Below are 27,420 nucleotides of genomic sequence, written 5' to 3' on the forward strand. Positions count from 1 at the left end.
AATATGTTGTTGGTTGAAGCTCACACCACAAAAAGGATGGGCAACTTCATGTAGAACCTTCTTGTCCAACAGAGAATAGACAACAGAGAATAATTAATCAATTTCCAAAATTTTCAGGCTTCCAAGAACACACGTGGTAATACCCACACTGCCTCAAAGGAACGGAAGGAAGAGCTCAATCCTGCTTTTCCCTACGTAAGGGTCAGCACATACCCTCTGACACGGCTCTGGCAACAGTGGCCTGAGGACCGTGAGAGAAGAAAACATCAGTGACACACGCTGATCACCCAAAGCTTGGCAACTCATCCAGACAGTCATGACTAAGTCCCTGCCTCGCTGCTTTAGGGCTCGGAGCTTTAGAAGAACAATGCTGGCACCCCTTGAAGAAGCCATCACTGCAGACACGCTGACCGTGAAATGTGTTGATTCCATGGGGTGAGAGAACAAAACAGATGTTGACATCATCATCATCAAAGAAAAGGGAAAAAAAAAGTCTTTTAAAAAAACATAGCTTCCTACTTGCAGCAACTAGTTAAAAATGACGGAGATGCCACCATCGGGAAGCAGCAGCACAGAAAACCATCAGCAACTTGTGTCAGCTGGGCTTTTTGGAACTGGACACTGGTAATGAGCAGGCTAATGACCACAATGTCATGTTACGATTAAAGCTGCTATTGACAGCTTCTGTTGTGACTGTTAGTGCTGCTTTTAAATCCTCCACGAAGTCACTTGTGATGTTGGTACAAACATTTATGAGCCAGATAGCCGGGTAAAGAACCTTGGGGCCATGATAACAGCTCTAACACAGTCAGCAGCATCACAGCCACCATCAGTCTTTATCCCCTTTTTTGACTTTTTCGTTCTGGAAGCAGAGATACGCTGCTCCACGACTCAGCCGTATTCAAAAGGGAAGGATGTCTTTTCTGTAACGCACCACATGACTTGCATGAATTGTTCCAGAAGATCTAGGCATTAAAAAAACAGCACCAAACTGATTTCTCATTGTGAGAGTGAGCTTCCCACCCACAGAACAGGCGTCTGCTGTGCTCAATTAAATACAGCTTATACAAATAATGTTTAGAGCCCTTTAAACTTGCCATCCATCAAAGTGACAAACGGCATAAATCATCTCATCTCAGTCCAGCGGCGTCAGCTCCCCTCCGTTTCAGGATTTTCAAGAAAAAGACAGGAAGAGGTAAACATCACACGTGCAAAGATCTGCAACAGGTTAAGACGCTGAAGTGGGATCTCTTTAAACAACCTCATCCCCTGTTGCATAAAAGCTGCATATATAAACCAGAAGCCTCTAGACTTGCATACACAGCTCTGCAGAAGGACTGGTATGGTAACAGAATCAGTATTTAAAAGGCAACAAGAGGCAGAAATGAGATCTTTTTCATCTCCCTTCCAAAACAAATTATTTTAATAACGTTGTCCCCTTTTGACTCCATGTTCCTTTGAGTTTTCCTTGACTTGTCTACCTAGCCGGTTTTTGTTTGTTTCTTTTACAGAACCCACCGATACAAGGCTCAGAGTCCAAGCTAGCCATGAGGTTTGAGTTTTAACTACGCGTGTTTGTTGTTTCAATAGCAGATATTCAAGGAATGAAAAGGTCACATAATTCCAGTACGAGAAGTTTCACAAGATTCCGAGACGACAAATCCTCACGCAAACAGGCACCTAAAATGCAGGGCCTACCTTGCTGTACCAGTTGAGGCACGGCTGGACCACATCTGGATCATCAATGCCATTAAGTTCAACATACCAGATACTAAAATTGAAGCTAGGTCCCCAGGATAAGAGTGGAACTGGAGAAGAAAGGAAAAGGAGAAAAAGGAGGCATCAACATCAAACAAGCATTGCATTAGTCTTATCAGGCTATACACAGTGCTATTTCAACAGACGGCTTTTGAAGGTTAAATAAGATTCAGTACTTATGATTTTACGTAAGTTTAAGTTTAAGAAAGCTTAGGAAAAAATCACCACGCATCACGCTAAAGCTGTCATTTAAAGCAACCTGTACTAAGCAACATTAACACAGCAGATCATGGCAAAGCTGAAGCTCGCTTTAAGCAAAAGAGCAAAAATACTATCATTTAAAACAGCTCGGAGAGGCAACAAGCTTTGACATGGATGGGAATCACGAGCATACCAGAGACAGTATTTGCTCCTCGCAGTACATTTATTTTCACATTTGTCAGCAACAATTATTTTCCCTAATGGTGAAGACAAGAAGCTTTGGGTATTCTAAATTTTACAAAATTAGGAACGTCTGCAAGTTGTGGAGGAGGGAAGGAGGGAAAACTGTCAGTCTCCAGTTTAAAAACTGTATCTAATTTTTATTTTATTATTTTTTTTAATCTCAAACGTGTGCAGCTTTCTGGCTAATCCTGTTTCATCCGGCTATCAGAACAGACATTTAAAACACGAAGTGACCTGTGAAACACACCGCAGCCTCTCACTTAAGGCCTCTCTGTGGTAACATCCACATCTTGCATCGATCTATCGATTAGCCTGCAGATTAAGAGTTTGTTCTGCTTTTCAGAGCAATTGCAGCCCCCGCACTGCTTTTACGTGAGCGCTCGCTCCTTAAAACTGCAGTGAAATCAAGTGGCTTCTCTCAAACGCTTCTGTTTCCTCTCTATTTGACCGTAACCGATAAACAGGAAAAGATAGCATTGGAGATGAATGAGTAGTAACCAGCAGCAGCGTGGAGTCCACTACTTCCTCCCTTCCACAGAAACTGTTCTTCCCACGGAGAAGCTGCTTGTTACCCCTCAAACTGCCACAAAATGCCACTGAGGCTGCTGACTTGTTCAACTAGGGGTTTTCTGACCCACCCCCTGAGGAAATCAAAGCCAAAATTAGGCTTCAGGTCATTCCTGTTAAAGGTTCAGAAGTGTTTATACTTCCCCAAGCTACATCCCTTATTTGCTGCAATGCATTCGGGCACAAAGCATATGCTCAAACACACAATACCCTAAATTTTAAAGGGTTTTTCTACAAACCTCTAGCTAAGGACTTGTGACAACTTCTAGGAACAGTCATCAGGAGAACAGATTTTCAGAAGAGATCTGAACAGACTCCAAATATGCAATTCTTAATTGGTTTTAAAATCAGTACGTAGGTACTTCTATGTGAACTACTCTCAAATCATCCCAAATAGTTCCTGCTATTTGATCCTTCAGCCTTCCAGGTGAGATGCTCTCAGAGCAGCCCCCAGTAGGTTTGTCTTGGAGACAGGAGACAAGTGAACTGGTAAAGAAAACCAAGCCTGTCTTCCATGGGACAAAGCTAAACAAGGTATTCTATCTCAATACCATAAAACCTTACTACTTTTACCTCCAAGTGCATCAGTTTAAAGTTGTTACCAGAGAGAGATGGGGACTGATGCAATAACTGGTGCATGTTCTATATGAAAAAATGCTACGCTCCCTGCACTGAGACACAAAAAGGCATCAGCAGCAACTGCACAAGTCTTTTCTCACGTTCCTCTGGAAGACAGCAAAGAGCCAAACACCAGAGCTCACAAACAACCCGGGGCATCCCACCTATTAAGATGACAGACCGAGAAAATACCACAAGTATGGGCTACCCCTTTTATTTGTCCTCAGACCGGAATGCACAGACCAAACTGAAGTTAAATCTGGTGTTCGTTCAGCCATAAAGAATCCCAATCTGTTCATCAGCTCCTTGCACTCGAACACCGAACCAAACCACAGACCACCTCAAATGGGCTGAGGCCATCGATTTCCTGACGGTGAACCTGAGGCCAATGTCATGATGTTGACTTTACTGGGTGGGAAAACAAAATTAAAAAATCAAATTCAAGCATTACCGCTTTAGCGCCTCTTTCCAGGAAAAGATAATAAATAAAGCAGAGGTGTCCACCTTGAACCGTACTCTACACACTCCTTGCTATATTGCTTTTTTCCCTCCACAGACACACACCTCTGAGGGAGAAAGATGCTCCCATTAAAAGTGTTGAATCTGAAACCTACCGCTCCAGTATTTCTCCAGCTTTTAACCAACAAGTGACCTCAGCTTGGTTTTTTTTTGCTGCATCCATCCTGAAATGCAAACGACTGCTCAGCCCAGCTGAACTGTCACCACACGGTGAGAGGTGCCCAGCAGAGAGGAAAAATAATTTAAAAAAAATCAATAGCCCTTTAACAGAAGCAAAAGGTATTTATGTCACTTAAACAGTGTTGTGTTTTTTTGTTTTGTTTTTGTTTTTACCCACACAAGACTTATTTTAGGGGATATTTCTCAATAATTGCAAGCTATGCCTAGGCAAGGACTGCAACCCTGCATACTACAGAAAACAGCAGAGGCACAGAACAGTACAATTATTTCAAGCACACTTCTCAAGCTAATTTCTGTGTCCCTCATCTACAAGCTGTAGTCACACAAACAATGCACGTTTGGAAAAATGCAGGTACAGATGTAGCTGATCCAACTAATAGAGGAAACATCCATAAAGGAGCATTGCTCTTTTTTAATACAAAAGAAGCTCAAAAACCTCGAAGCAGAGTTAGTAACTCCCATGCTAGTAACAAACTGCCATGAGAACCGCACTCAGAGTTTCTTCAAACTCCTTCATGGCAATCACTCTTCACAACACCTTCTGCTTTCAGTGATACAATATAAAAATCTCTGCTTGGAGGGACCACAAAAACAAACAGCCAGAAACAAAGCTCACAGCATCATAAAATCGTTCTTCGCTATTTTGTCCAGATAAACATCTTTTCCCCTCCCAAGCTCTTTAACGAGGTGCTACGTGAAACACAAAATTACTTGTCAAGTAGGTCAGGAGGCTGTACAACTGGGCATTTCGGTGCTAAGGAACTGAGGTTGAACTAATTAAACTGCAAGAAGTGCAAGCCTCGTCTTGACAGAAGTTGAGAGAAGGAACTTACTTCTTCTGCTTCCTACCAGCCAAACGTCTCGTGGGCAAAGCAAGTTTTAGGAAGCTTTTCCCCCACCTCTCACCGATCTACCCGTCATATTCCTCCTGTTTCCCCCCAAAAAAATATATTATCCTCCCTGTTGTGCTGTTTAAAGCAGCGTACAGATCTGTTTATCTGCAGAATTATAAAGAAAATGCTTTATGCAAGCAGCTGCCGAACTAAACAATGCCTCCTCCAAACACGCAAGCTTCTCTGATAACAGTAACTCGTGTGGTGTCAGCCTCTCCGAGTCCAAAAGGGCAGATTTTGGCCTCGTGTTTACTGGCAGCATTACAAGGAACACAGCACGGTACTGCAAATTTTGAGTTACTTTGGCTAGCAGCTTGGAAATTTTAACAAACTGAAAACATCTTCACGCTGCGAATCTGAAAAATAACAGAATTTCATAACATCATTTTACAGTTGTTTCACAGCAGAAAAAACACTCGCAATTTCATAAACAAAATGACGCTAGGAACCAACTAGAAATTAACCGGGTTTGGTCAAAAAAGCATTTTGATTTTTCTTCTAACACAGGAATTTGCTTCGCAGAAAATAGCTTCGAGAAATGAGAGGCAGTAAATATAGCTAAAAAAGAAAACAAGCCATAACTGGTGAGCAAGTGACAAATATATACATATTTGTCACCAGAATACTTAACTGTATGTTCCTTAAGTAAGGAACCCATCCCAACAAAACCATGTAACTTAATACCCACTCACGTCATGTCAGAGAAAAAATGCTGGTAGTAGAATTAATCAACATTTTACTTTCCTGACAAGTTCCAACTTCGTGCTATGCTTCGTAGCATCTGAACATACCCGCAACGTATATTGCAGGAATACAACTTACACATCCAGAGCAGTAGCTCGGAATCTTTCTGTTCAACCCTTTAGCCCTCCAGTAACCACTTGCTCCTTGTTAGCCATTAAAATAAAATATCACGCCCCCAGAAATCTAACACAGAAAGCTTCAGAATACATTAAAAATCAATTTAACTTCCATGACCTCAGCCTTAAACTATTCCTTTGCTCCATTTCAGGATTCCTCAAGCTAAGTGTTACAGATGCTTCCAAAGAAGTGGCAAAAATAAAAGAAAACAACCAACAACTCACTTCTCCGCTTGCCTAAAAACAGGAAACACCATGGTTTATGGCACACAAACACTTGATTCCTAAACTGAAACTTTCACAAAGAGCCCCTACACAGCCACTGTCATCCAAATCTTGGCAAAGGAATTAACCAATTCTTCAAAACGCTCTTAAATTCCTCTAAGCCAACAGGATCTCATTTCATTTTTCAGCAACTATCTCCTTGCTCTATTTTTTAACAAAAAAAGAATTAAACAGCGTAAAAACAGTAATTCTTTTACCATCTCAGCAGGTAGGAAGGGGAAGATAAATCTACTCAGCTATGTAGAGATGAAAGGCTCCGAACTACTGGCTTAAACCCAACCAGCTTCAATAATGGCAAGCGTAAGACACCCACTCTTTCTGGCCCACGCAAAGCAAGAAAAGAGCAGCCACCCCAGTTCCCATCACAAGCCACAGTCATTAGTGCCCCTCCTAGCATGCCCCACCAGAGAAACTACCCTGGTGGACATCACGGAGCATATTTCTTCTTTGCTCCTGGACAGCGTCTTTAGCCAGAACTGAGACGTCATGATTAGAGCAGCAAGAAGGCAAAAGGAAAGGCTTCTGCTATTGCTTTATGTTGCAAGCGTGTTTGGAGGAAAGAAGAAGAAACTTCTTCAAACTCCAAGGTTATCAGTGCTGGAACTTTTACTAGCATTTAACTTAATGTTTTTTTAAAAAGTTCTAAATAGCAAGTTATAGTAGGACAGTAAGCAGCTTCTCCAGTAATTAGTTGGCTCAACAACTGCGTTTTTGAAAAGTACAGTATTTTGCTTTCAGTCCCTAGGATTTCTATCACGGAGCTATTATTTCTTAGTAACAGGACTTCACTGTGTTCCAATCTAACCAAGCTAAGAGATCATGAAATGGAACAGCTATTTTGGATACTTTGCCTGAGTACAATGAAGTCACAAGTGCCAAGACTGGCACAAGTATAAGAAAAGATTATTTTCTACTCAGAATGCCGAAAAAATGCATTTACCTATCTTAATGAATCGACAGGGGAACATCTGTTCATCAATTTTATGCTTCAAGGTGAATGTTTCTTTGTTATAATCATTCTTTAAGCCACTGTGGGAAAAAATAAATAAGGTTACTAAATCTTACCTTGTATTTTAGGACTAGCTAATAAATGCAATCTAGGTCATGCCTGAAATGCGATGCTTGTTTCATATTACTATAAATCACCGGTACCCGTGCTGGACCAATGCCTGGACCGCTATCCACCATCTTATCTTCCTGGGAGGCAGCACTGGCTAGTGGTTTCAGGGGGAACTGCCATCAGATCAATGCTGCTGGTCTGTGCTAGCGTCCCTGTGACTTCAGCAAGCGATCTGATCACGCTTTCCTGGGCAGGATGGAGAGCGACTAATCACACTGTCAAAGTGCTTTGTGATCCATTTATGAGCAACACTTTATAAAATACCAAATACTTACTATAACTTATCAAAAATCCTAGGTCCATTTCTACTGAAGATGCAGCAACAGGTCCCAAACCAAGGATTTTTATTGAACTCGTGACGTTAGGTATTGGTAATTACTATGCTACTCAAATCTCTTCCCCCAAAATTAAAGCAGCAATAAAGTGAAGCTGCAAGACTGGTCTACCGAAAGAGAGGGCAGGGACGGGGAAGGTTGTGGCTCGTCTCTGTATGGCTTTGAAGGATACCTGCAACAAGAACGTCCCATGTTTCCCCTCGGCTGTTCTAACTGAGTAAAGATCATGTACCCCGGTACGTTCCCCAGAGGTGGAGCTTCCTTCTGTAGGCCTCCAAAACTAGCTCTTGCTCCTCATTGCTCTTGTACTCCTAGATATTTAAGTCACTTCGCCTTCTGAAACAGAAAGCCCCTTAAAAGGCCCTTGAAAATTTATGGTAGCAACTACTCAGAAGCTCATGATCAGCCTCAGATAGCCAAAAGGCTCCTTCATTACTCCCTACCAGTACAACTACTGGATCAAACTAAAAAAAAAGGAAAACAAAGGTTTTCTATTTTCTTATCTGATTTATTTACCCATTTGAAGCAAGGCAGAGCAGCTGACCAGCCAGAGCTTTACAGCTGCAAGGAGGTTCTTAACATAGGCAGGTTACTTGTGCTTTTAAAAGCTTCTTGAAGTTACCCACACCTGGGGAATCATTTCTACTGCGCCTCAGGCACAAGGAAGAAAGAAATCGCAAACACAGCAATGTTGAACCTTGCTCTCAGCTCTTTCAGACCTCCAGGAGTTCACTCTCCGCAAATCCTCTGTGGTTAGGGCAGGATAAGGAAGGCTTCCTGGAGCAAGCTTTGGGAGTGCTGCTCACTGACCTGACCACAAACACAGGGGCAGCTAATTGTAGGATCACAACAACAGCTGTGTTACACTGTCTGCTCGGGAGTGAAGGGGAAGAGCTTTTTGGTCCAGCTTTTCTGATTACCACAGCTGACGAAATCACGTCTTACCTGGATAAGAGATCTGTCATGTTTTCCTCATTCATCCCACCAAAGACTTTAAACTTCTTTAAGTTGCAGACATGCGTTTTCTCGTACTTGCCAAACGTGATGCTCTGGACTATGGCAGGTCTTTCAAGTTTCAGAATCAAATACTGTGGAAGAGAGAAAAGTGAATTTTAACATTAAAGCCAAGGCTGCACAACACACCAAGGGAGAAACAACGCAGCCTTCAAATATTCAGTCATAAAGCCAGAAAAAATGAAAATTAAGATGATTCCTCCCCCCCGTTCCCCCCCATTATCATATTTTCTCCCTAGTTCTTGGAACTAACCAAAGGCTTTTTAGGAATATTGGTTTTTAAAAATCTATCCAGGAAAAAGATGGGGTTGAAGTGCCTATTCCTAGCGTTGCTATTCAAGGCTTACATACATTCCTTCAAGTTGGACGCAAGACTTCCTGAAATCTGGCAAATAGGATCAAGCTAAGGAGGACGATGATTCAAACGCCCACTCCAGCCTGAAAGGAAACCTAAACTGAATGCACAATTAGATAAATACAGCATGTTCCACATGCGAAGAGAACATCAAATTACTTTTCCTCTCTAGGAGAGACTATTTAACCACTGAACACAGACTATGTTTGATTTGTGGCTAACACAGGGGCCAACTGCTTAATAACCATCCCAAATAAAACCCAACCACTTTGCTGACAATAAAGGGCTTTGCACATATAATGATGCAAATGTTCTCACTTTGAACATTCGTTCCCCTTTACTCAGATGTCCCCCCACAGCACGCAAACCAAAGTCAGATAATTTATTTTCAGGCCCCAGCTACCAGTTTCCCCAGCACTGCTGGAGGAAAAGATCTATTCCACTTGAAAATCATACGCGGAGAAGCGTTTGCACCATCCATCAGGGACCACCGAGCACCAAGTTTATTTAACCTTCCCCTACAAAGCAGGTCTTGAGGGAGCCTGGAGACATCCTGCTTTGCAGGATACCCTGAGATTTATACCTGAAAACAAGGTGGCTGTCTTCCCTAATTTCTCAGACATAAGCAGCACACAGCAGAGAAATGAGACGAAGCACAGAACCCCAATTACTCATTGCCCTGGATTTTGTTGCAAAACCTTACCATCGAGGCTACGTTCCCAGCAGACAACTGAGGCGCTGTGGAACACCTCCCACCACAGGCGCTCCTGGTGGCCCCTGCCTCCAAAAAGGGGCTCTGCCAAAGCATTATTCGGTATTTTAGGTCTTTCACCAGCATTTAGCAGTTATCTGCATGCTTCTGTAAGCCCTCAGGAGATACCAGCATTGCTGCACCACTCTGTTTGAACTGAGCAGCTCCATCGGTGGGGCAAGCTTACCCTACTACAAGTGCATCTTTGGGGTGAGCAACAGAAGAAGCTTTACCCGCTATCTACTTCTTGGTCCTTCTGCCACGGCCCTATAAAGCATGTAATTCTCAACCCAGGAGCAGTACTGATAACATTCGAGAGCATCAGGATAAATGTGGAACCTTGAGGATTGGTCCTCAAAGAGCTTAGCTTAGGAGAAATACTCCCCCAAACAGCATTTACCCCAGATAATGCAGACAAGACAGGTACCTATTGAGAATAAGGAGGAATTGCTTTCCAGCAATTCATTTTTTTTCCAGATTGAAGAAAATAAGCCAGTATCAGCAGCATTAGGATGCAATGGAATCATGTTTTGGTGCTCTTCCAGACATATTTAAGTATTTTGATGAACACTTTTTAGCGTTGTGCCACCCATCCAAGTGTCAGGACCCAATGTCGGTTTAACTAGCAGTAAGCCATATTTTCATCTCAAAGTAATTACCAAACTTCTTAAAGAAAAAAAAAAAACAGTTCTACATTAAAAAAAATAAATAAAAAAAAAAACTACTGAAACAGAAAAGGAAGGGATGAGCAAGAGGCTGGTCCTGGAAAAGGGCAACACCAGATACATGGCACAGCCCACTGCCAAAATTCCCATGCGGAACAGCCAGTACACCCCGACGTCTACGAACTCCTCCTCCACCACCGTACCCTCCCTGCAGCTTTCTCACAGCGATGAAGAAGTGACGCCAGCACTACCGGCAGCAGCGACTGCAGTGCTTTAATCTCACTGGAATCACAGCCCTCATGCCTGGTCGCGGAGACAGACTTTCTCAGGCACCCTGCAGAAGCTTGGCACGCTCTTCATCCTGCGTTATTCAATTCCTACCCTACATTAAGGGAGAGAACTCCAGGGCTGCAGTTAAATCCTCTACCTTGGCATGCACGTCTGCAACGGAGCAGGGCACGGCAATTACTCCCTGTGGCCAGCAATTAGTTCCCGAGCCTACCAACGGAGGGGGAAACTGCAGCCATCCTTGGGCTCCCACGCATCCCAGCACTGCTGAGTCACGCGGGCATTACGAACAGGCACAGAGGCTCAAGACAACCTCTTTGTGAATTTATCGCACTGATAGGGAACCAAAAGAGGTTTGCTTCAAAGCCTGTGGCCTGCTACCTGAACCTATCTATGCTTTTTGTAGTTTAATAGCTATGGGGGTGTATACACCTGTGTGCTTACACAACATATATAAAAATACATCAACACGTGCGTGGTTTGATGTATGTATATACACACACCACCATGGCTACGGGCTGCACATCTCACAGATGTGCAAAAATGAGAAGTACTGCCTCAAGTGCTGCAAACAGCTGGCTGCAGGGATGTTTTGGACTCTTACCAGGATTTCAGACGCGACAGACTATCTTCTCTAGCTTTGAGAGATGCGACAGAAGAGCACATAAGTTCAAATTATTTATTAAGCCTGGGGAGAACAAGTTATATATATACTTGTCTGAAACCCCACAGACTTAACCTCGTAACCTCCGAGTTATGTAACACTTTCCAGTCCTGCTGCTCTAAGCAACGTCAGTGCATTTAACACCCGAGCATTCAGGAAGTATTCCAGAAATCCAAATTGGAAGCTCAAGTGTTTGTTCATTAGAGGCACGGCGCGCTGACATTAATTGGAGCAACTGCACAAAAAACCTCAGCCTAATTGTCGAGCCCCAAATTACCGCCCTTGCAAACAAGATGCTACAAAGCATCAGAAGAGCAGGACTTGTGCTCGGTGATTAAACACATTTGCAAGCGGAGATGCTCAAGGAGCAGAGCGCCGCGAGTCACGTACGGCGCTTCAGCACCTCAGCAGCCGCTTACAGGCACCCAGAAAAGCGAATCCAGCCCCGTGGCACCGGGAGCTGCAACCAATTCCAAGCTTTCCCGAAGCTCTGGTCTGCGCTACCATTTGATGACAACCATATGCACACTTCTGCATCACACAACCGAGTGTAAATTTTATTAATGGATTTTAAATTAGTTCCTGATATGATCTACACAGCAGGATGGAAATCGAGAGGGGAAAACTGCTCTTCTCAGATACAAATTCTGCGCTGTTACAGCATGTGTAGGATGTTAGCGGCTCTCCCCGAACAATTGGTTTCAGTTTTCCATCTCCGAATCAAATAAGCTCGACCGGATTCCAAACCGTACTGTGCAAGCTGCCTGGGCAATTAGACACGCATCACATTATATTAACTTCTTTCTCTTTAACATTTTCTGCTCATCAACCTTTGCAATGCAGCGCTGCAAACTTGTTTTGTGTTTTTTTTTTTTTTAATTAGGGAGCAATGACATTTGTTTTGCATGTGAAAATAAAAGCAGAAAATAACCCAGATCCTCGGCAGGGGCTGTCAGCAGCCACTAGGCAAACCTACCCAATGTTTTTGCAATTAAGCTTCTGTCTTTTAAAACAAAAAATCTACCCTTTTGTTCTGCACGTTATTAATCAAGCCACTATGGGTAATTAGATGTTCTCCTGCACGCAGCCTCCCAGTTAGACCACGGCTGCAGCCGTCGGGACGCACACGGATGGCAGGGCCGAGCTCTTCAGCATTACCAGCCTCGCTGCTTCGCACTTCCCATGTAAGAACTCCTTCAAAAATAGAACTACCAGCCCTCTTCTGCCCGAATAGGTTACTACATAACAGGTCTGTTATTGAATATGTAATTTCTGGGTCATTCTATCCCAAGGCTGAAGATAGATATCTAGTTTAATAAACAGAAAAACAGCTGTCACACTTCCTTCCACTGGCACTCATTCATAACTCGTGGCTTTCATGGCCTCAGGAATGATTTAACTCTACCATACCCGCAAGCCAGGCAGACCCTTTACTAAATACAGCCACGGGGCAGTAGTTCAAATATCCAGACTTCCACTTTCATTTTCTTCTCTCCCTTTTCAGAAAGTTTTAGTATGGGCTTGACCACACTTGCTGCAAAGTACGGATCTTCCCTGGGCCACTGGACAAACTCGGAGCTTTACAGGCTCGTGCTTACCTTAGCAAGGGGAGTGCTCCCAAAGCAAGGTGCCTGGAGGTGTTATTGCTTCAGTCAACAAAGAAAGGGGATCACTTAATACCAGGGAGTGATTTTTACCACTCAGGCAGCACAGAACATCACCTAGGCAGTGAATTTGTAAACCCTCACATTAAGGTGAGACACGTGGAGGAGACAGACACCAGTGACTGGGGCTGCAGTGTATTAAAATATCTCACAGCGTGTGCCAGCGAGCATGAATGGCATTAGTCCTCACACCAAGTCCAAGCCTTAGCTTCAGCTAATAAAGTGTGAGACAAGGCAAGCTTTATGGCGCTGAGTTTTTGTGCACTTCCTGTCCCAGACTATTACGGCCGCCCACGCGCTGTAACAAGTGCGTCACTGTAAAAGCGACCAATTTTGAAACAAAGCGGTGCCAACACAAAAGCCATAAAACGCTTCACAGCTTCGTTTTCCATAGGATGCTCCCTGTTTATCTTGGGGATTAAAAATAACGTGCGTGTGTGCGTATTATTGCTGGAATCTGAAATACCCACTTGCTAACATAAAGCGATTAATCTCACCCCAGCCTCTCTCCCCACCAGAACTATAATTCAGTCAATTATTATTTCAGCTGAGGTTTTCCCAAGCTGAGATTCTGCCTTAAGAGCTTTTGTGAAAACAAGGAAGCAGAAAGCTTGCATAAAAGTTTTACCTGCCTTAAAATGTAGCAATCTTTCACTGTTCAGAGGTGCAAAAACTATCTTGAGCAAAATCTTACCAAACATGAAGTTCTTTGGTCACCTCTGAGACAACGTAACTTGGAACAGTTTCTCCACGTGCATAGGAACAGCAGAAACTGCCTTCTTTGCACGAAGGCTTCTGCAAATTTCAATTCCCTGTTCCCTCTTCCCAGCTGTTTTTACAGCAGGTAAGTTACACTGGCAAATTTGCTTTAAACAAGTAATTAAACACTCAGGTGAGAAGCATGAGAACTCACTAAAATATGTATTAGAAGGCACTGCAAATACATCTTCTCTCTCAGCACTCAGGATTGGGCTCGCTGAATAAACGGACAACTAAGGAGCATTTTATATTCTCACTGCTGGATACAGAGGTTCAAATAAGAGGAATCCAGCAGGACCATCCTTTCCTCTTAGGTGGCCAGGTTTTTTGTTGTTTTTGTCTTTAAAGAACACAAAATACCACATGGACACTGTCTTATCTCAGTTGTCACTGTGTGGATATCCCCAATGATATAAATACATATATTTAATTCCTAACTCTTCAGTCAAGAGCTTGGTTTACATTACTTGCTTAGCATGCAGGGCAGCACCCAGCTCTGCAGGGCTGGCTTCAGTAGATCTGCAATAGCATCTTCATTCATGCCTTGTTCGATGAACAAATTTACTGGGAGATCTCTCTTGAACAAGTTTGTGTAGTTTGTATTTAAGTGATTCTGATTATTCCTTGCTTAACCTACGTGCTTGACACAACTTGGATCACTGCTTGGCAGCTTTAAGCGTAGGACGGGAATATGTTAAAGCATCCAGATGTATTCCCCGTCAGTTTAAGAACAGAACAAAACATTTAGGATCCCTCAAGAAAACAAAAGGCAGACCTATAAGCACCTTGGGTCAGTCTAAAGCTACAACACAGCCAACCTTGCCTTGTGCACATACAAAAAAACCCTTAGAAATAATACGTTTTCTGCACGAAAACTAAAGGGATGGCACGGTGAGATGCAACACATGCTCAAAACCCATTACTCTGCAATCAATAGTTCCTAGACAGATTAATCCATAGCTTGAAGCAGTTTTAAACTCCCTTGCTGTTTAACAAAATATTTATATTTTAAAAAATCAAATTAAAAGAGCGGTAGATGCACAGAGGTATCAAGGGGATCAAAGCTTATGAAAAATTATCAGCCTTGACAAGCCCGTTTATGAAACATGCCAGCAGTATAGACAAGATAGCTCTCTTCCCATATTAAAAAGCCTTCACTTTCACAGACAGCAGTATAGAAAATGATCATGAAAATTAGGAAGGAAGCCTCTCAACTGGATGGGATGACCCCGCTGTGATCTGCAGCTGCCAGTGAAGAGTACAGATTTTTAACACACCTTCACAGCAAAAGCAAGATTTACCTAGAGGAAAATTCCCAAGGCTAAACTCATGAAGAATACTTGAATTAAATGCGCTTATGTTCTGTGCACAGCAGCTCTGTGTGAGAGGTACCCCCAACACATTCTGCTGTGCATCAGGACTTCAACAAAAGAACTCAAAACACCAGCGTAACAGATACAGGAGAAGCTAAGCAAACGGGACCAGAGCAAAAAGGCATAAAGGGAAGGGTAACACATTTATTGGGGAAAAAAAATAATAAGTGAAAGGATAAGTGCATTTTTCTGGATAATCTAATAATGTAATTATAATGAGAAGGCAAATTAGAAGCTAAAAATCAATACAGATTCTATTCTAATAATCACCGATTAACCATCGGCAGAGGTGACGTTCATGTCTCTTTTTAACAGAGGCTACATTTCTAAGCGTGCTATTAGGGGAAACAAATACAAGCTCCTTAGATCTAGGATTCAAGGCCAGCAGCCTACAACGGTCTCCAATAGCACGAACAAAGGGGGACCTGCACGCCTCATTAGCAGCTTAATCTAACCGTAAGGTTCGATTATTTCCAGTGTGACTGGGTTTTTCAAAGATGAAACGTGAAACTCTTCCCCTGCAAACATCTTTCCTTGACAGATCGTGAATAGGTTGCTGGAAATGTAAATACCTAACGTACCAACAACATGGATTGAAGTGAGAGAAGGTATCTTATAAAGGCATCCAGTGTAAGTAGTAACAGACTGTATTTAAAATAAAAACCCATCGTACCTAAATTGCACAAGACAGCTGTACAGGAGCAGAGATTCGGGTGCTTACCTGGGGAGGGTAATTGCTTTCAGAAGACCATCTCGAGGACTGATCATTAGGCTTGTCCACCAAAATGTTCCTAAAAAGGAGAAGCCAGAAGTAATTTAAGTACCTGCCACACTGTATTTACATCACCAGTAAGAGCTGTCAAACACGGAGATCAATAACACTCCCATGCAACTCCCCAAAATGCTGGACAGAGACTACGCTTCTCCCAGACCCATTAAAACAAGTCTCCAAGCCATGTGGTTGGGAAATGGAATTTCACGTTGCGAAACAAAAATCCAAATTGTGAAATAAATGTAAAACAGATGAATTTACGTAGGCCCAAGTCTGCAGTGAAGTGGAAAAAACGGTCTCATTCACCTCGACGGGGTAGGAACTTTTCAATGAGGTTAAAACCGATGAGCAGCAAGGCGGTTAGCGAGCCAAAAGCCGTCCCTTACTAGGCAGGCGATACTCCCAACAGGGAGAGTGAGCTGCTAACCTACTTAAGTTTTGTTGGAGTGTGGAAAATGAGCGTCTAACTCATGCCAAATTTGAACACGTATTTTTCACGAGCTACAAGCCTACAACAACGCACGGGAAAGCTGAAGTTTAACTCTTCACCCAGCAAAGTAAATCTCTTAATTGCCTGCATACAGCTTCAAATAGCACAGCGTTTGGGTAATTAACCAACTCCGAATAGTGTTTGGGCCAAAACAAAACACATTCATCAGGATAATCCTTATGAAGGACCTCCCTTCCTCTTTCCTGTAACAGTACAGTAAGGCTCTTCCCAGTTCACCTCCCAGATGAAATTAAAAACTGAAAAATAAAAATAAAAAACCTAAAATTATATAATTACTCCGTTCCCTGCTGGCAAGGTAACAACGCACCACCTGCTGGACAGGGCTTACAAAGCTCTACCAAGTCCAACTAATGAACTTGCCAGCTCGTAAAACTTATGCAAAAAGAAGGACGCAGTCATCAAAAGGCTTATGCCATCTCCATCTGCTGTGTAGGAGGAAAAGAACACGAGCATCTGGATTACTACAAAGGACCGGGGCGAAAAAAAACGCTTGTATGAAAGCCGGGAAGGGAAAGAGGTTAAGTCAGAGGTTGAGCATTACCAGGCAGAAATGAGCTCGCTCTTTCCACATCGGGCAGCCCAAATCACCACACCAGCAGCGGGATCCAGGCAGTCCCACACCGTGGGCGCACCTCTGAGCGCCGACCCAGTGGCTGCCTTTCCAGGACATGTGCCACAGCTTCTTTTTTTACAGCGCAGGAAGAAAAAAACTCAACCTCCCTTCTGCTTTAGCTAGCTGCCATCACAGCAGGGCACTTACTAACAGCAATGGAAGCTGATTTAGTTGTCTATGCACAGAGCATGCGTGGGAGCAGCGGATGGCCACATGCTGCCCTCTTGCTCAAACACCATCAGAACAGGAAAGGTCAGGCCGTTACTCTTCCAGCTGGGAACATCCAGTTTGCAGCACGAAGAGCTCAAGTCCTAAAGAAAACAGCTCCTGTCTGTCCTAATTCCAGCAGGGACAAATTCTCCCAGGAGGGGAGAATTCAGAAGCTGCTAAGACGCGCAGATTTTGAACAGAAGTTGCCAGCCGCAGTGCTAAGTCACCACCAGAAACCAAAAAGCACTTGGAAGAAGAATCAAACCCACAGCCATGACATGCCACAGGCAAGGTGAAATGACACTTTGAAATGTTTTAATGCCTTCTAATAGAGAGAGAGAAAAAGCTGTATTTGAAGATGTGAATTTTGTATTAATACTTAATGGACATGAAGGCAAACAAAAACGTAACACTGTCTGGCTTTCTCCTCTTTGAAACTTCAGCCCAGCATGCAAATAACAATTCACCCTATAGAATATGTTTTATTTATATTACATTTGTTTAAATATCACAGGATAGGCCCTTCATACATTGAGCAACATCTGCAGGAGCTGGCACCGTCACGCGGTCAGATAACGCCCTGCTGGAAAGAGGCATTTTCTAACTGGGCCAGATCCCAAAGATCGTATTTTTAGAAGTGGATTTGTTTGCTTCTCCAGGTCAAAGATCAGTTTGCCACAACCAACGAGGAGCTCATTCACGACAACCAGACAAGATAAAAAAAAATCCTTCTGCAGAGAGAGAAGAGGAACGCGTAGCTCTCGCAAAATTAAGGCTAAAAAGAAATTGAAACCAGAAAAGCCAGCAGCATCGAGAGCATTATAAATATGTCTAAAAATACATGGGTTGCTAGTTTATTAGGATTAAACAAACGTCGAAGACAGAATTTGGTATGTACAAAGTTTATCTACCATGGTCGTTCGGGAAAATTTATGGGCTCAAATACTTGGAGGAGTTCAGGCATTCCTGAGACAGCAAGAAACAAACATCTCCTAGTGACAGATGCCTCTTGCCACGTAAAGCCTTCACTCCGGACACCGCAGAAATCCTACACGGAACCTAGAGTCAGGCTTCCCAGATGTGACACCTCAATTACAACCTCTGAGGAACTTCAGAAGTGCAAACTCCACCAACCCCATGACCATCCACGCAATTTTCATGAGACGTTAAAAAGAGGTATTTGTAAGCCCTTGAGCTACTCCACGTACCGATACCGTTGTGCCGGCTTTCTCCATGAAAAAAAGGGAACTCATTAAATGTGGTTTGAGATAATTCATAATCAGAAGCTGTAGATACAAGAGCTAGTCTAGCATAAATCTACAGCGCTGCCAAGAGGGACTAGTCCACCCACTCGTGCTTGATCCTCCCCCTCCCTCCACCAGCAGCCGTAATAAAAAAAGACTAGCAGAAATAACTTCTTCAGTCACATCAGTTCTCGGATTCTGCTTACCGTTAGTGCCAGCATAAAATAGGGGGGAAAAAAAAGAGGATAGGATCCATTGGCATAAATTCCCAATGCCACTCTCCCATAGTGGAGTAAGTACTGGAGGAACTGGCTGGCCTGGCACGTCAGCTACTCCATTGCTACTCCTACCCCACACCGAAAGCTAAGCAGAGGGAGCTTCTTTATTTGCACACCACCAGCGAGAACGTGTGGAGGCATTAGGGTGTGCCTTAAATCCCTATGCCAGGTTCCTTCGAGGCTATTCGCATCTCAGGTTTTATTGCAGGCGCTCCCATTGCCAATAGAAGCGGATGGTTGTGGCCACACTGAAACGCTCCTGGCAGAACCGAGGGGAAATTTCTTTTTATTACCCATGCACACACTGCTCTCACAGCTGCTGGAAACAGGTAAATTCTCTATTTACCAACCCAAACTCTGTCCTACACGCTGCACCAACCGCGGGCCGATCTCCACCGGGATTACAGTGATGTCCCTGCACTTGGCGCTTCCAGAGGAGTTGGCTGTGCAAAGCTCTGTGGTTTCAGACGTGACAATCATAAGGGGTGAGCTTGCCTTTGAGGAAGGGGGGTGAAAAGGGAGGGGACTTTGCAAAATGTATGGCAAATTCGGTTTTAGGCTGATATAATTTGCACCTAACCTAAATATTTTCATGAAGCTGCTATTAAAGAAGACGATGACTTTAGAAACAAGTCCTGAAGAATAAAAAACTCCAAAACATTAGCTTTGCTTGGCACGGCCAGAGAGCAGCTGTGCAGAAAAGGGCACACACATCCCCAAGAGGATGCGGAAGTCGGATGTAGCCCTGCTGGAAAACCACGAGGTACCACAACAGTACATGGCAAAAAGAGGTGGGAGTGCTGAGCAAGAAGCAGCTGACCAAAAACCGACATAGTACTTTCATCAGGGTTGCCCAAGTCTTTTTTACGTTATTTTTTCCTAGAACCATTCCAGGGCAGACTAGTAACTAGGAACGAGGACTAAAATTTCCATCCAGTCCACTTCAGGGAGGACTAAGATGCATGAGGCCAACCACGTGGAACGTGGGGAACCTCCAGCCCCACCAGTACAAAGCAGCAACAGAGGTGCTTTTGTCCAGCCTAGACACTAGAACAATCTTAACCAAGGGGAAGAACCCCCCCCACATACACAAAAACCACCACCAAAAACCCTAAACCCTATTCCATAGGGCTGGAAACAACTAGGGAAATTTTTCTCCCTACAACTCACTGCAGCTCCCACACACTTTTAATTAACACTGATTTCAAACTGCCTAGCCACAATGTTTTAAGAGCAAGATGCATCTACAAGCTCCCTCCTAAAGCATTTCAAAAAGCTTTCCAGATTTCACTGCAAAGTTTCTCTCCTTTCTGTTGTGCAAGTTCCCTACCTCACACGGCAGAAGGGCATGAGGACATGGAAATTTCTGTGTTGGAACGCAGTAAACCACGCACAAGTACTAGGCAGTGCACAGATACAGTGAAGAAACGGTATTTTTTGTTTGAAGCTTGGCTTAAATAGTTAACAGAGGACTTCTTAACCCCAGTACGAAGAGCTAAGGGAGGACCTCTTGCTGAGTAAGTTCAAGGAAGCTGGAGGCAATAGCGTACGTAAGCACGCACCCTGAAATGCTGCGTTGTCGCGAGGTTTGCCAACTCAACGGTCAAATTTATTTCCAACTTCTCAGCAGCCGCTTCACAAACACGTGCAATTTATTACGAATGCACTTTTGTCAAAAGAAAAACAGCTAGGCAAGTACAGCATATAAAAACTTGCATTTAGCGACCACCTTACAGAAACGCACCCGTCAGATCACAACCGGTTGCGCTAGACAGCCAAACAGGCACCACTGAGCTCTGGTCTGAGATAGGCTCGTGAAAATCAGTTTCTCAATTATATCTTTCAAGGATCAGTTGGTTTCGTGTTTTTAAACTTCTGCTGCCTTTCATCGTTGCCACCCAAAGACAGACAAAGGCCCCTGGTACAAACAAACCTCTCCTTAAGTGCAAAATGATGTGGGCACAGAAACCTCCGGTGCTCCTCCTCGCCCCGCATCCCTTCATGCCTTCATCCTGCTGCGATGGTTCTTCCTCTGGGCGTGCCAGGAGTTGAGCATTTCAACAACTGTATTGGCACAGCGAGCGTCCCAGTAATTAATTTCTGCTCCAGCCACGCTCAAGAACCCTAAAGCACAGCCTCAACTTCTGACTGCATCAAAGCACCAAGCAACCCAACTCCTGAGCAGCGAGAGGTCCCGGCTCCATGTTGGGAGCATCGGAATAGGTCTTGACCAACCTCATTGACTCTGTGATGAACTGCTGCTTTCATAATGATTTTATTTGCAGCTGACCAGCCAGTGAATTGATGTTAGTGCACACGAGACTACCTGGAACCATTTCTTCTCATATTCAAGTGCTCATTTCTACACATCTAAGACTCAAGGACGTTTGAAATCCAGCTTCCGAAGTCATCTACAAACTACGAACAACAGCATCACAGCGTGCAGGCAACTGAAGTGGAGGTTTCCAGAACAGAAATAAATCCCAGGCCTGATAAGAAGACTAAGAATAGCACAAACTCTACCCTGCAATATTCAGCAAAGATGAGGAGATTATGTTCTGCAGCTCGTTGGATCTGTAGTCAATAGAGGAAACACTGCAGTAAAAATTTGCTGGAGTTCAGGACGATAACGGCCGCTGCCGCTTTGTAATAAAATTGTTTTAATTTAGGAAAACTTGCCCCTTGCTGAAAAAATGCAGTGTAGCTGGTATTGGAACACGGAGATTTCTACTGATGGCATTTAACAGAGAAGTCCCTGAACCTGAACTTCCCAAATCTTCTTCCACTGGTAGTGGAGCCCCCTAACACTACACAGGGAGGTTGGAGGTGAGCTGTGTCTGGCACATGTCTGGGTGAATCCCCTGTGCTGTCCCTGTGCTGTATTCTGAAGCATCGCAGCCCTGTTGGGAGCGGTTTTGCTTAACTAACGCACACATGGAAAAATCTGACCAAGGCCAAGTAGAGGGCTTAGGTGTCCCATGATTTCACAGCACCGCAGCCATGTTTTTATGTGCCACTTTGCATTTTCACTCAGAGGAGGAATCCACAGAAACCAGACTGATTGCATGTCAAGATACAAGCCATGACAGAAGCCACGAACACTTCTTTAATACTCCTCAGCACTGTAACTTCACACTCGGTAAAACATTCACCCAAAGAACTGATGCCTGTGAATGAATTTAAAGAAGACTACGTTCAACAGAACAGACTGAAGCCCCTCGCGTCCAAACTGAGGTCAACCACAGAACTATTTTTTTTTAACCTAACTTGGACATAAAACTCCTCCTGGTTCCAGGCAGAAACACCTCCACAGGGTAGGTTTCCCTTTCAAAATGAAGGTTATCTCACAAAATACAGACCCAGGAAAATAACAAATCATTAGAGTGATCTCAAGAACTACTAGTTGGTCGGGGAGCCATGCTGTAAGTCGGAACTCAGAACTACTTGCCCATGGTGCTGCGTTATGGAAGAATTCCTTATTTTGCAGCACGATACATGAATTCATGCTCCAGCAGACGACAGCTCCCAAAGCAGCCTTCCTTCCACATTCGGCAGTTTCCAAATCCTGTACCAGAAGGCAGCTTTTTTTAGAAGACAAACCGAAAGTCAGCAGTGGCAACTCAGTCATGAGAGAGGAGGGTGGGAACTTGTTCAGCAATTCCTTACTCACGGGTCACATTTACCTAATCCAGCTTTTTTTCCTTCCACCTCGGGCTGCCTCCCAGGGCTTGACAGTGACACCAAACCCAGGCTGGGGAGGAAAATCAGTTCAGAGAGCACATCCAAACCCAAAATGACCAGCACAGCTTTCACCCCCCACCAATTTCAGGCCATTTTCCAGGCACCGCAGAAGGCAGCGGCAGCACAGCGAGCCTTCTCAGCCCACCTGCCACGTGGGCTGCTGTCCTCAACTCACATACATGGTCGTGTTCCTCGATTTAAACTGATCCAGGAAATAATTTCTCCAAAGTTAGGTGTGCTGAGTGTCAAGTAATAGCTAAAACAGCAACTAAGTAAGGTGACAAACCACTCAATGTCTTCACTGCTCCTTCCTTTTCCTCCCAGCAGCTGCTGTATTATTGAATTCAAACCAAGCTACACTTGAAATCCACTGCTCCTACAAAATTCTACAGGCTGTAGTCAAAATATATACATTTATCATTAGAGGTTTATATTAACATGTAATTAAAATAAATCAAGCACTGGCTTGCGTTGGAAGCTGACAAAATTTGACCTCCAGCTAAGTACTGAATACACCACTTAGCCTCAACAGAAAAATCTTGATCACATCATAAAAATCAATCATGGTGATAAAGTTAACAGCGCATTTCAACAGCGATTTGCTAAAAAGATGAATGTGCTGAATAAGAAGATATATTCTTTGCCATAAAAAAAAGGATCAGACTGTACATGCTGTCTCAGCAATAACAACAGCCTCCGCGAGGAAAATGCGCTCTGCTCCAACTAGTTTTACTCTTTAAGCAAGTAATTAGTAATCACAATCTAGCCAGCTTTCATTAAGCTTGAAGGATATAAACCACGCACAGAACGAATGATCCATAGTCCGGCGATGTTAACGCCTCCGATGAAAATCTTACGATCTTAATGTTCCCCAAAAATGCCAGGGCTGGACGTTAGAGATTCTGCCAGCTTCGTCACACCGTGGGACCACAGCAATTAGCAGTTCACCTTCAGCCTTCTGGCAGCAAATAAAACTGCCCAGCCTCCTAAACAATGGCTGTATTTCAACAAAAATTTCTTCACCTACCACAGCATTTGTGCCTTCACCTGGGAAGAAACTTCCATGAAGAGCTATCAGACTTCTCATGCCAATGTAGGGCATGAACTTAATAATTTTGTGCTTATTTTCACTTTCACCCTTTTGATCTTTTTCTTCCTCATCACTTCATGTTTTCACCGCGTTGTCAGACAGAAAATCACCCAGTACTTGTGTACGCAACCTGTAGTTAACTATTTCCTACAGAAATATTTGGTTTCCAAAGTACTCTATTTCAGCTTGCAGAGAAGAATTCGAGGCTATAGACATGTTGCAAGCAAGAAGGCAAATTTGTAGAAATATCCAAAAAAAGCCACACGTGAAAAAACTTTTTAAGAGGATGCTGAAGAGAAGCAGATCTGGGAATGTTTCTATGCATAGGGCTTGCTGGAATCAGCCAGGGACCAGCATCACTCAGCTCACTTCATCAGCCAATGTTTGCATCCCCAGCCCATTTTAGCAACTGGTAAAAGTATCGATTAATTGCAAATACAGCACGAGCACGTAACTCCAGATGGCCAGCGGGTGTGTCTGCTCCGCTCCCCTCATCTCTAGATGAAGTGACTACAGCAAAGAACTGGCTAAATTAAAATGTTCAAGTCAAACTGGAAATGCTGACAAATGAAGCTGAAAAAACAACACGCAGGCTTAAAGGTGCAAAAGCAGTTGTGGTTCTACACCTAAAGTGGAAGTCCTCAGGGCTACGTAACCAGAGTTACTTAAGAAACCATGAGAAACAAGAAGCAGCATTAAGATGTCCAGCACATGGATGAGGAGCGGTTTGCCCTGCCAGGAAAGCTCTAAAGGGCTTTGCTGCTCCACAGTTTGGGCAGTTTTGAACCAGCGAGACCTCAACAGGAGACGGCTTCACCTAATTAAGGACCCAGAACTCGGTAAGCAGAAAGCAAAATAGGAAAAGCAAACCTTTGTGTCAGACATTTCTGACCTCAGCTCAAGGGCGAGATCCTTCAAGACCTGGATCCGTCTGTAACAAGATTTACGAAGCCACCAGATACAGAACTGACTCATCGCTGTCACCTGCTCGGAGGGAGAACTCGCAATCCTCTTCCACTAGCCACAAACACGCGTTTTGTCCTGCCTGGAATTCAGGATATTTTCTTTTTTTTTTTTTTGTTTAAAATCCTATGGACCTTGCCCAAAAAGCAGGTCATTATGCACATTCTCAGCACCCGGTTGCTAATGCTCTGTAACATCTGAGATTTGTAAACACAAGGGTAAACACGGGACAGCAACAGACTGTTGGTAAGTCTGAGCAGGAACTTTCTGCTGTATCTTAGTGAAAAAGAAAGAAAAAAAAAAATGCATTCTCACTTTGGAAGGCTCCCAGTCACTCCTAACTTGACTACCGAAGTATCTTTTGCTTACTTTACTTTCCCCTGACTTCTCCAGTAAGCCTTTTAGGAAAGGAACAGAGTTATCCAGGCTTCAGCACTCAATATAGCACCTCGTGAAGTGTTGCACTGGAAAAGACTGGAATTACTGGAATAGCTGACAGTGAAATAAGTAACAAGGGGTTGCAACAAAAAAGTGACTAACTTTTAGGAGAAGGAGACTGTTGGCATTGAATCATCAGCTTAGAAACCCATCTTATATTCTTAGTAGCACAAGAAATAACTTGGAGAAGCGTCAATAAAAAAAAATAATCTGAAAATACAAATAAATATTCTGGAAATATTCTGACCTTCTTCTACAGAGGTATCATAGAGGAAGATCCAAATGACTGAAGATCTGAGCAAAAGCAATGGGATGAAAGTTCCTAGCAAAGCTGCAGGACCGGAATAATACTGTTTAAAAAAAAAAAACTCGTTAGTCCGTGTGAAAGTGCCAGAAGGACCTGGGCGCATTTGCCAGTTACAAGATGCCATGAGTCAGGAATCTGATGCAACCACTAGAAAGCCGTGGTCCCAGGACACAGCACTGAAGCACTTTCCAGCAGAGAAGGGCACATGATTGCCACTGCAGGCAGCACAGCACCACTCCTTGCATTCACCAGCAGCAAATTTGAACTGGAGCAAGTACAAAAAGTAGGCTGTTGGAAAGATGAGGATACAAAGTGCTTCTCCCCGAAAACAAAGAGATAGGTTTTGGTCCTCTCCCTTACCAAAAAAAGGAAGATTGAACGGGGGTTATATTACCTTCTATAAATTGTTTATTCCCTCCCTGTCCAAAAAAAGAAGCGCCTGAGCTCATCACTTTCTGCGGACAGCCGGAGGAGGGAGAGGGGAATAAAGTCCAGGTCTGCCTCTCTCGGGGCACGTGGAGCTACACCAGAATTTTGTGTGACCTGCACCAAGTGACCACACTGCTGATGGTGGGGAAGTCCTCAGGGTGGTCCCTTGGGGGACATCTCCCACTTGGCTCCTGTATTTTGGGGAGAAAGCATGAAGAGGCAAGGCAGGATCCGATGAGGAAGCATCAGCGACTGGCTGGGCTGAACGTTTTCCAAGCTGGACAGGCTGAAGCCTCTCGATATAGAGTGCTCTCTGGAAACACCACATTTCAAGAGCAAACTTGCTCTTGGACCAGTTTTCTTCCCAAAGGCACAATTTGCCCTAAAACACAGACTGGACTGGACATCAGACCAACTCATTCAGTTCAACACAGATAGTTTTAAGTAATTTCCAAGCCAATGTAGCTGCTGGTAGCTACAAGCCAGCAGAAGACAGTTCCGGCCATCTGTGAACCCCTAGGGCTGTTCCTCTGCAGACTGGAGAAGGACAATCCTCACCTGACATTTGGAAAGGTCTGTGCAAACATGGAGATGAACGTAGCACTGGTAACACAGCCTGAAACTGGGTTGGGCACTTACCAGTCCCCTTGTACCACCAAGCACAACAGAGAAGTTAATGCTCACTGCAAGAAAACGCTCCGTCACTTACAGAAAACTGGTGGTCATCAACAGATTGCTGATCCTAAACGAGAACATGGCCAGACAGGTCTTTGAAAACAGGGTGGGTTTTTGTTTGTTGGCGTTTCAGTGAAAAATTACAGTTATTGGGCGACTTTTGGTGTTCTGAGAAGATTCAGTGTCACTTCGGCATCCGATACGCAGAAGACACTAGATATCCAGTTCCTTCCACAGACAGCAGCAGTGAAAATTTTATATCTCAGCTTTGATTTTTACATTTAAAACCACGTAACTGATTAAGACACATGTTTAAATCATGCTTGTCTGACACAGAACACGGGTAATGCACTCTGCTCCTCTTCCACGAGCACTTCACTCACAGCACCACAGCAGCACTAAGCAAGCCACACACTGAACGGAGTCGTGTGTTCCTGCATATGGGGCAGCCGGAGACCCTTTAGGGTTAAAGTGGAAACCATAACTTCTTAGGAAACCCTGCAACTTCTTAGTTATGGTACCAAACTTATCTAAATTATGGCCTAACCAGAATTCATAGAGTCATACAACAGCTCAGCTTGGAAGGGACCTTAAAGACCCCCTTGGTTCCAGCCCCTGCCGTGGGCAGGGAGGTCACCCACTGCATGGGGTATTTCCATTATCCTTCCAGAAAAGCACACTTCTGATCCACGTGTTAAATAAATAGCAAGACGACGTTCAGCTCTATCTGCACGTTCATCCCACAGTACCTTACATTCCCTTAACAGCAATTTTGAAGTCTTCCACCTCCCCTCCATCCCTAAACACCACTCTCCTCTAGGATTTCCTTCCTGAGTTTCCACCTTTCGAGACTCTGATCTTCAACCCCAGGTCAGAGCCTTCCTCTTCCCCTCCAGACCACGTTCAAGCTCTCTCCCAGAAGGTGGGAATCAAACGTCAGCAGGCAGCAAGTGCAAACCAAATCTTGCTGAGGGCCTCTTCCACCACAACCCTGCCTCGTGTTTCCAGGGCTGCTCAGAAATCAGCACGTGAGAGGT

The 27,420-nt window shown here is 43.9% G+C and overlaps 1 protein-coding gene across 1 annotated transcript in view; it reads right to left on the reverse strand.

Moving 5' to 3' along the window:
- Positions 1 to 1,381: 1,381 nt before the first annotated feature.
- The window catches only part of LOC118156961 (muskelin-like), a 28,598-nt gene continuing 2,559 nt past the window's right edge, over positions 1,382 to 27,420 (reverse strand). The window contains exons 2-5 of the mRNA XM_035311206.1: positions 15,834 to 15,903; positions 8,525 to 8,667; positions 7,065 to 7,153; positions 1,382 to 1,808 (exon numbers count right to left, since the gene is read on the reverse strand). Of these exons, the coding sequence (XP_035167097.1) occupies positions 1,681 to 1,808; positions 7,065 to 7,153; positions 8,525 to 8,667; positions 15,834 to 15,903 (430 nt within the window). The 3' untranslated portion in view covers positions 1,382 to 1,680. The remainder of the gene's footprint in view (positions 1,809 to 7,064; positions 7,154 to 8,524; positions 8,668 to 15,833; positions 15,904 to 27,420) is intronic.

This window comes from Oxyura jamaicensis, assembly GCF_011077185.1.
Source record: "Oxyura jamaicensis isolate SHBP4307 breed ruddy duck chromosome 1 unlocalized genomic scaffold, BPBGC_Ojam_1.0 oxy1_random_OJ106645, whole genome shotgun sequence".
NCBI classification, from domain to species: domain Eukaryota; kingdom Metazoa; phylum Chordata; class Aves; order Anseriformes; family Anatidae; genus Oxyura; species Oxyura jamaicensis.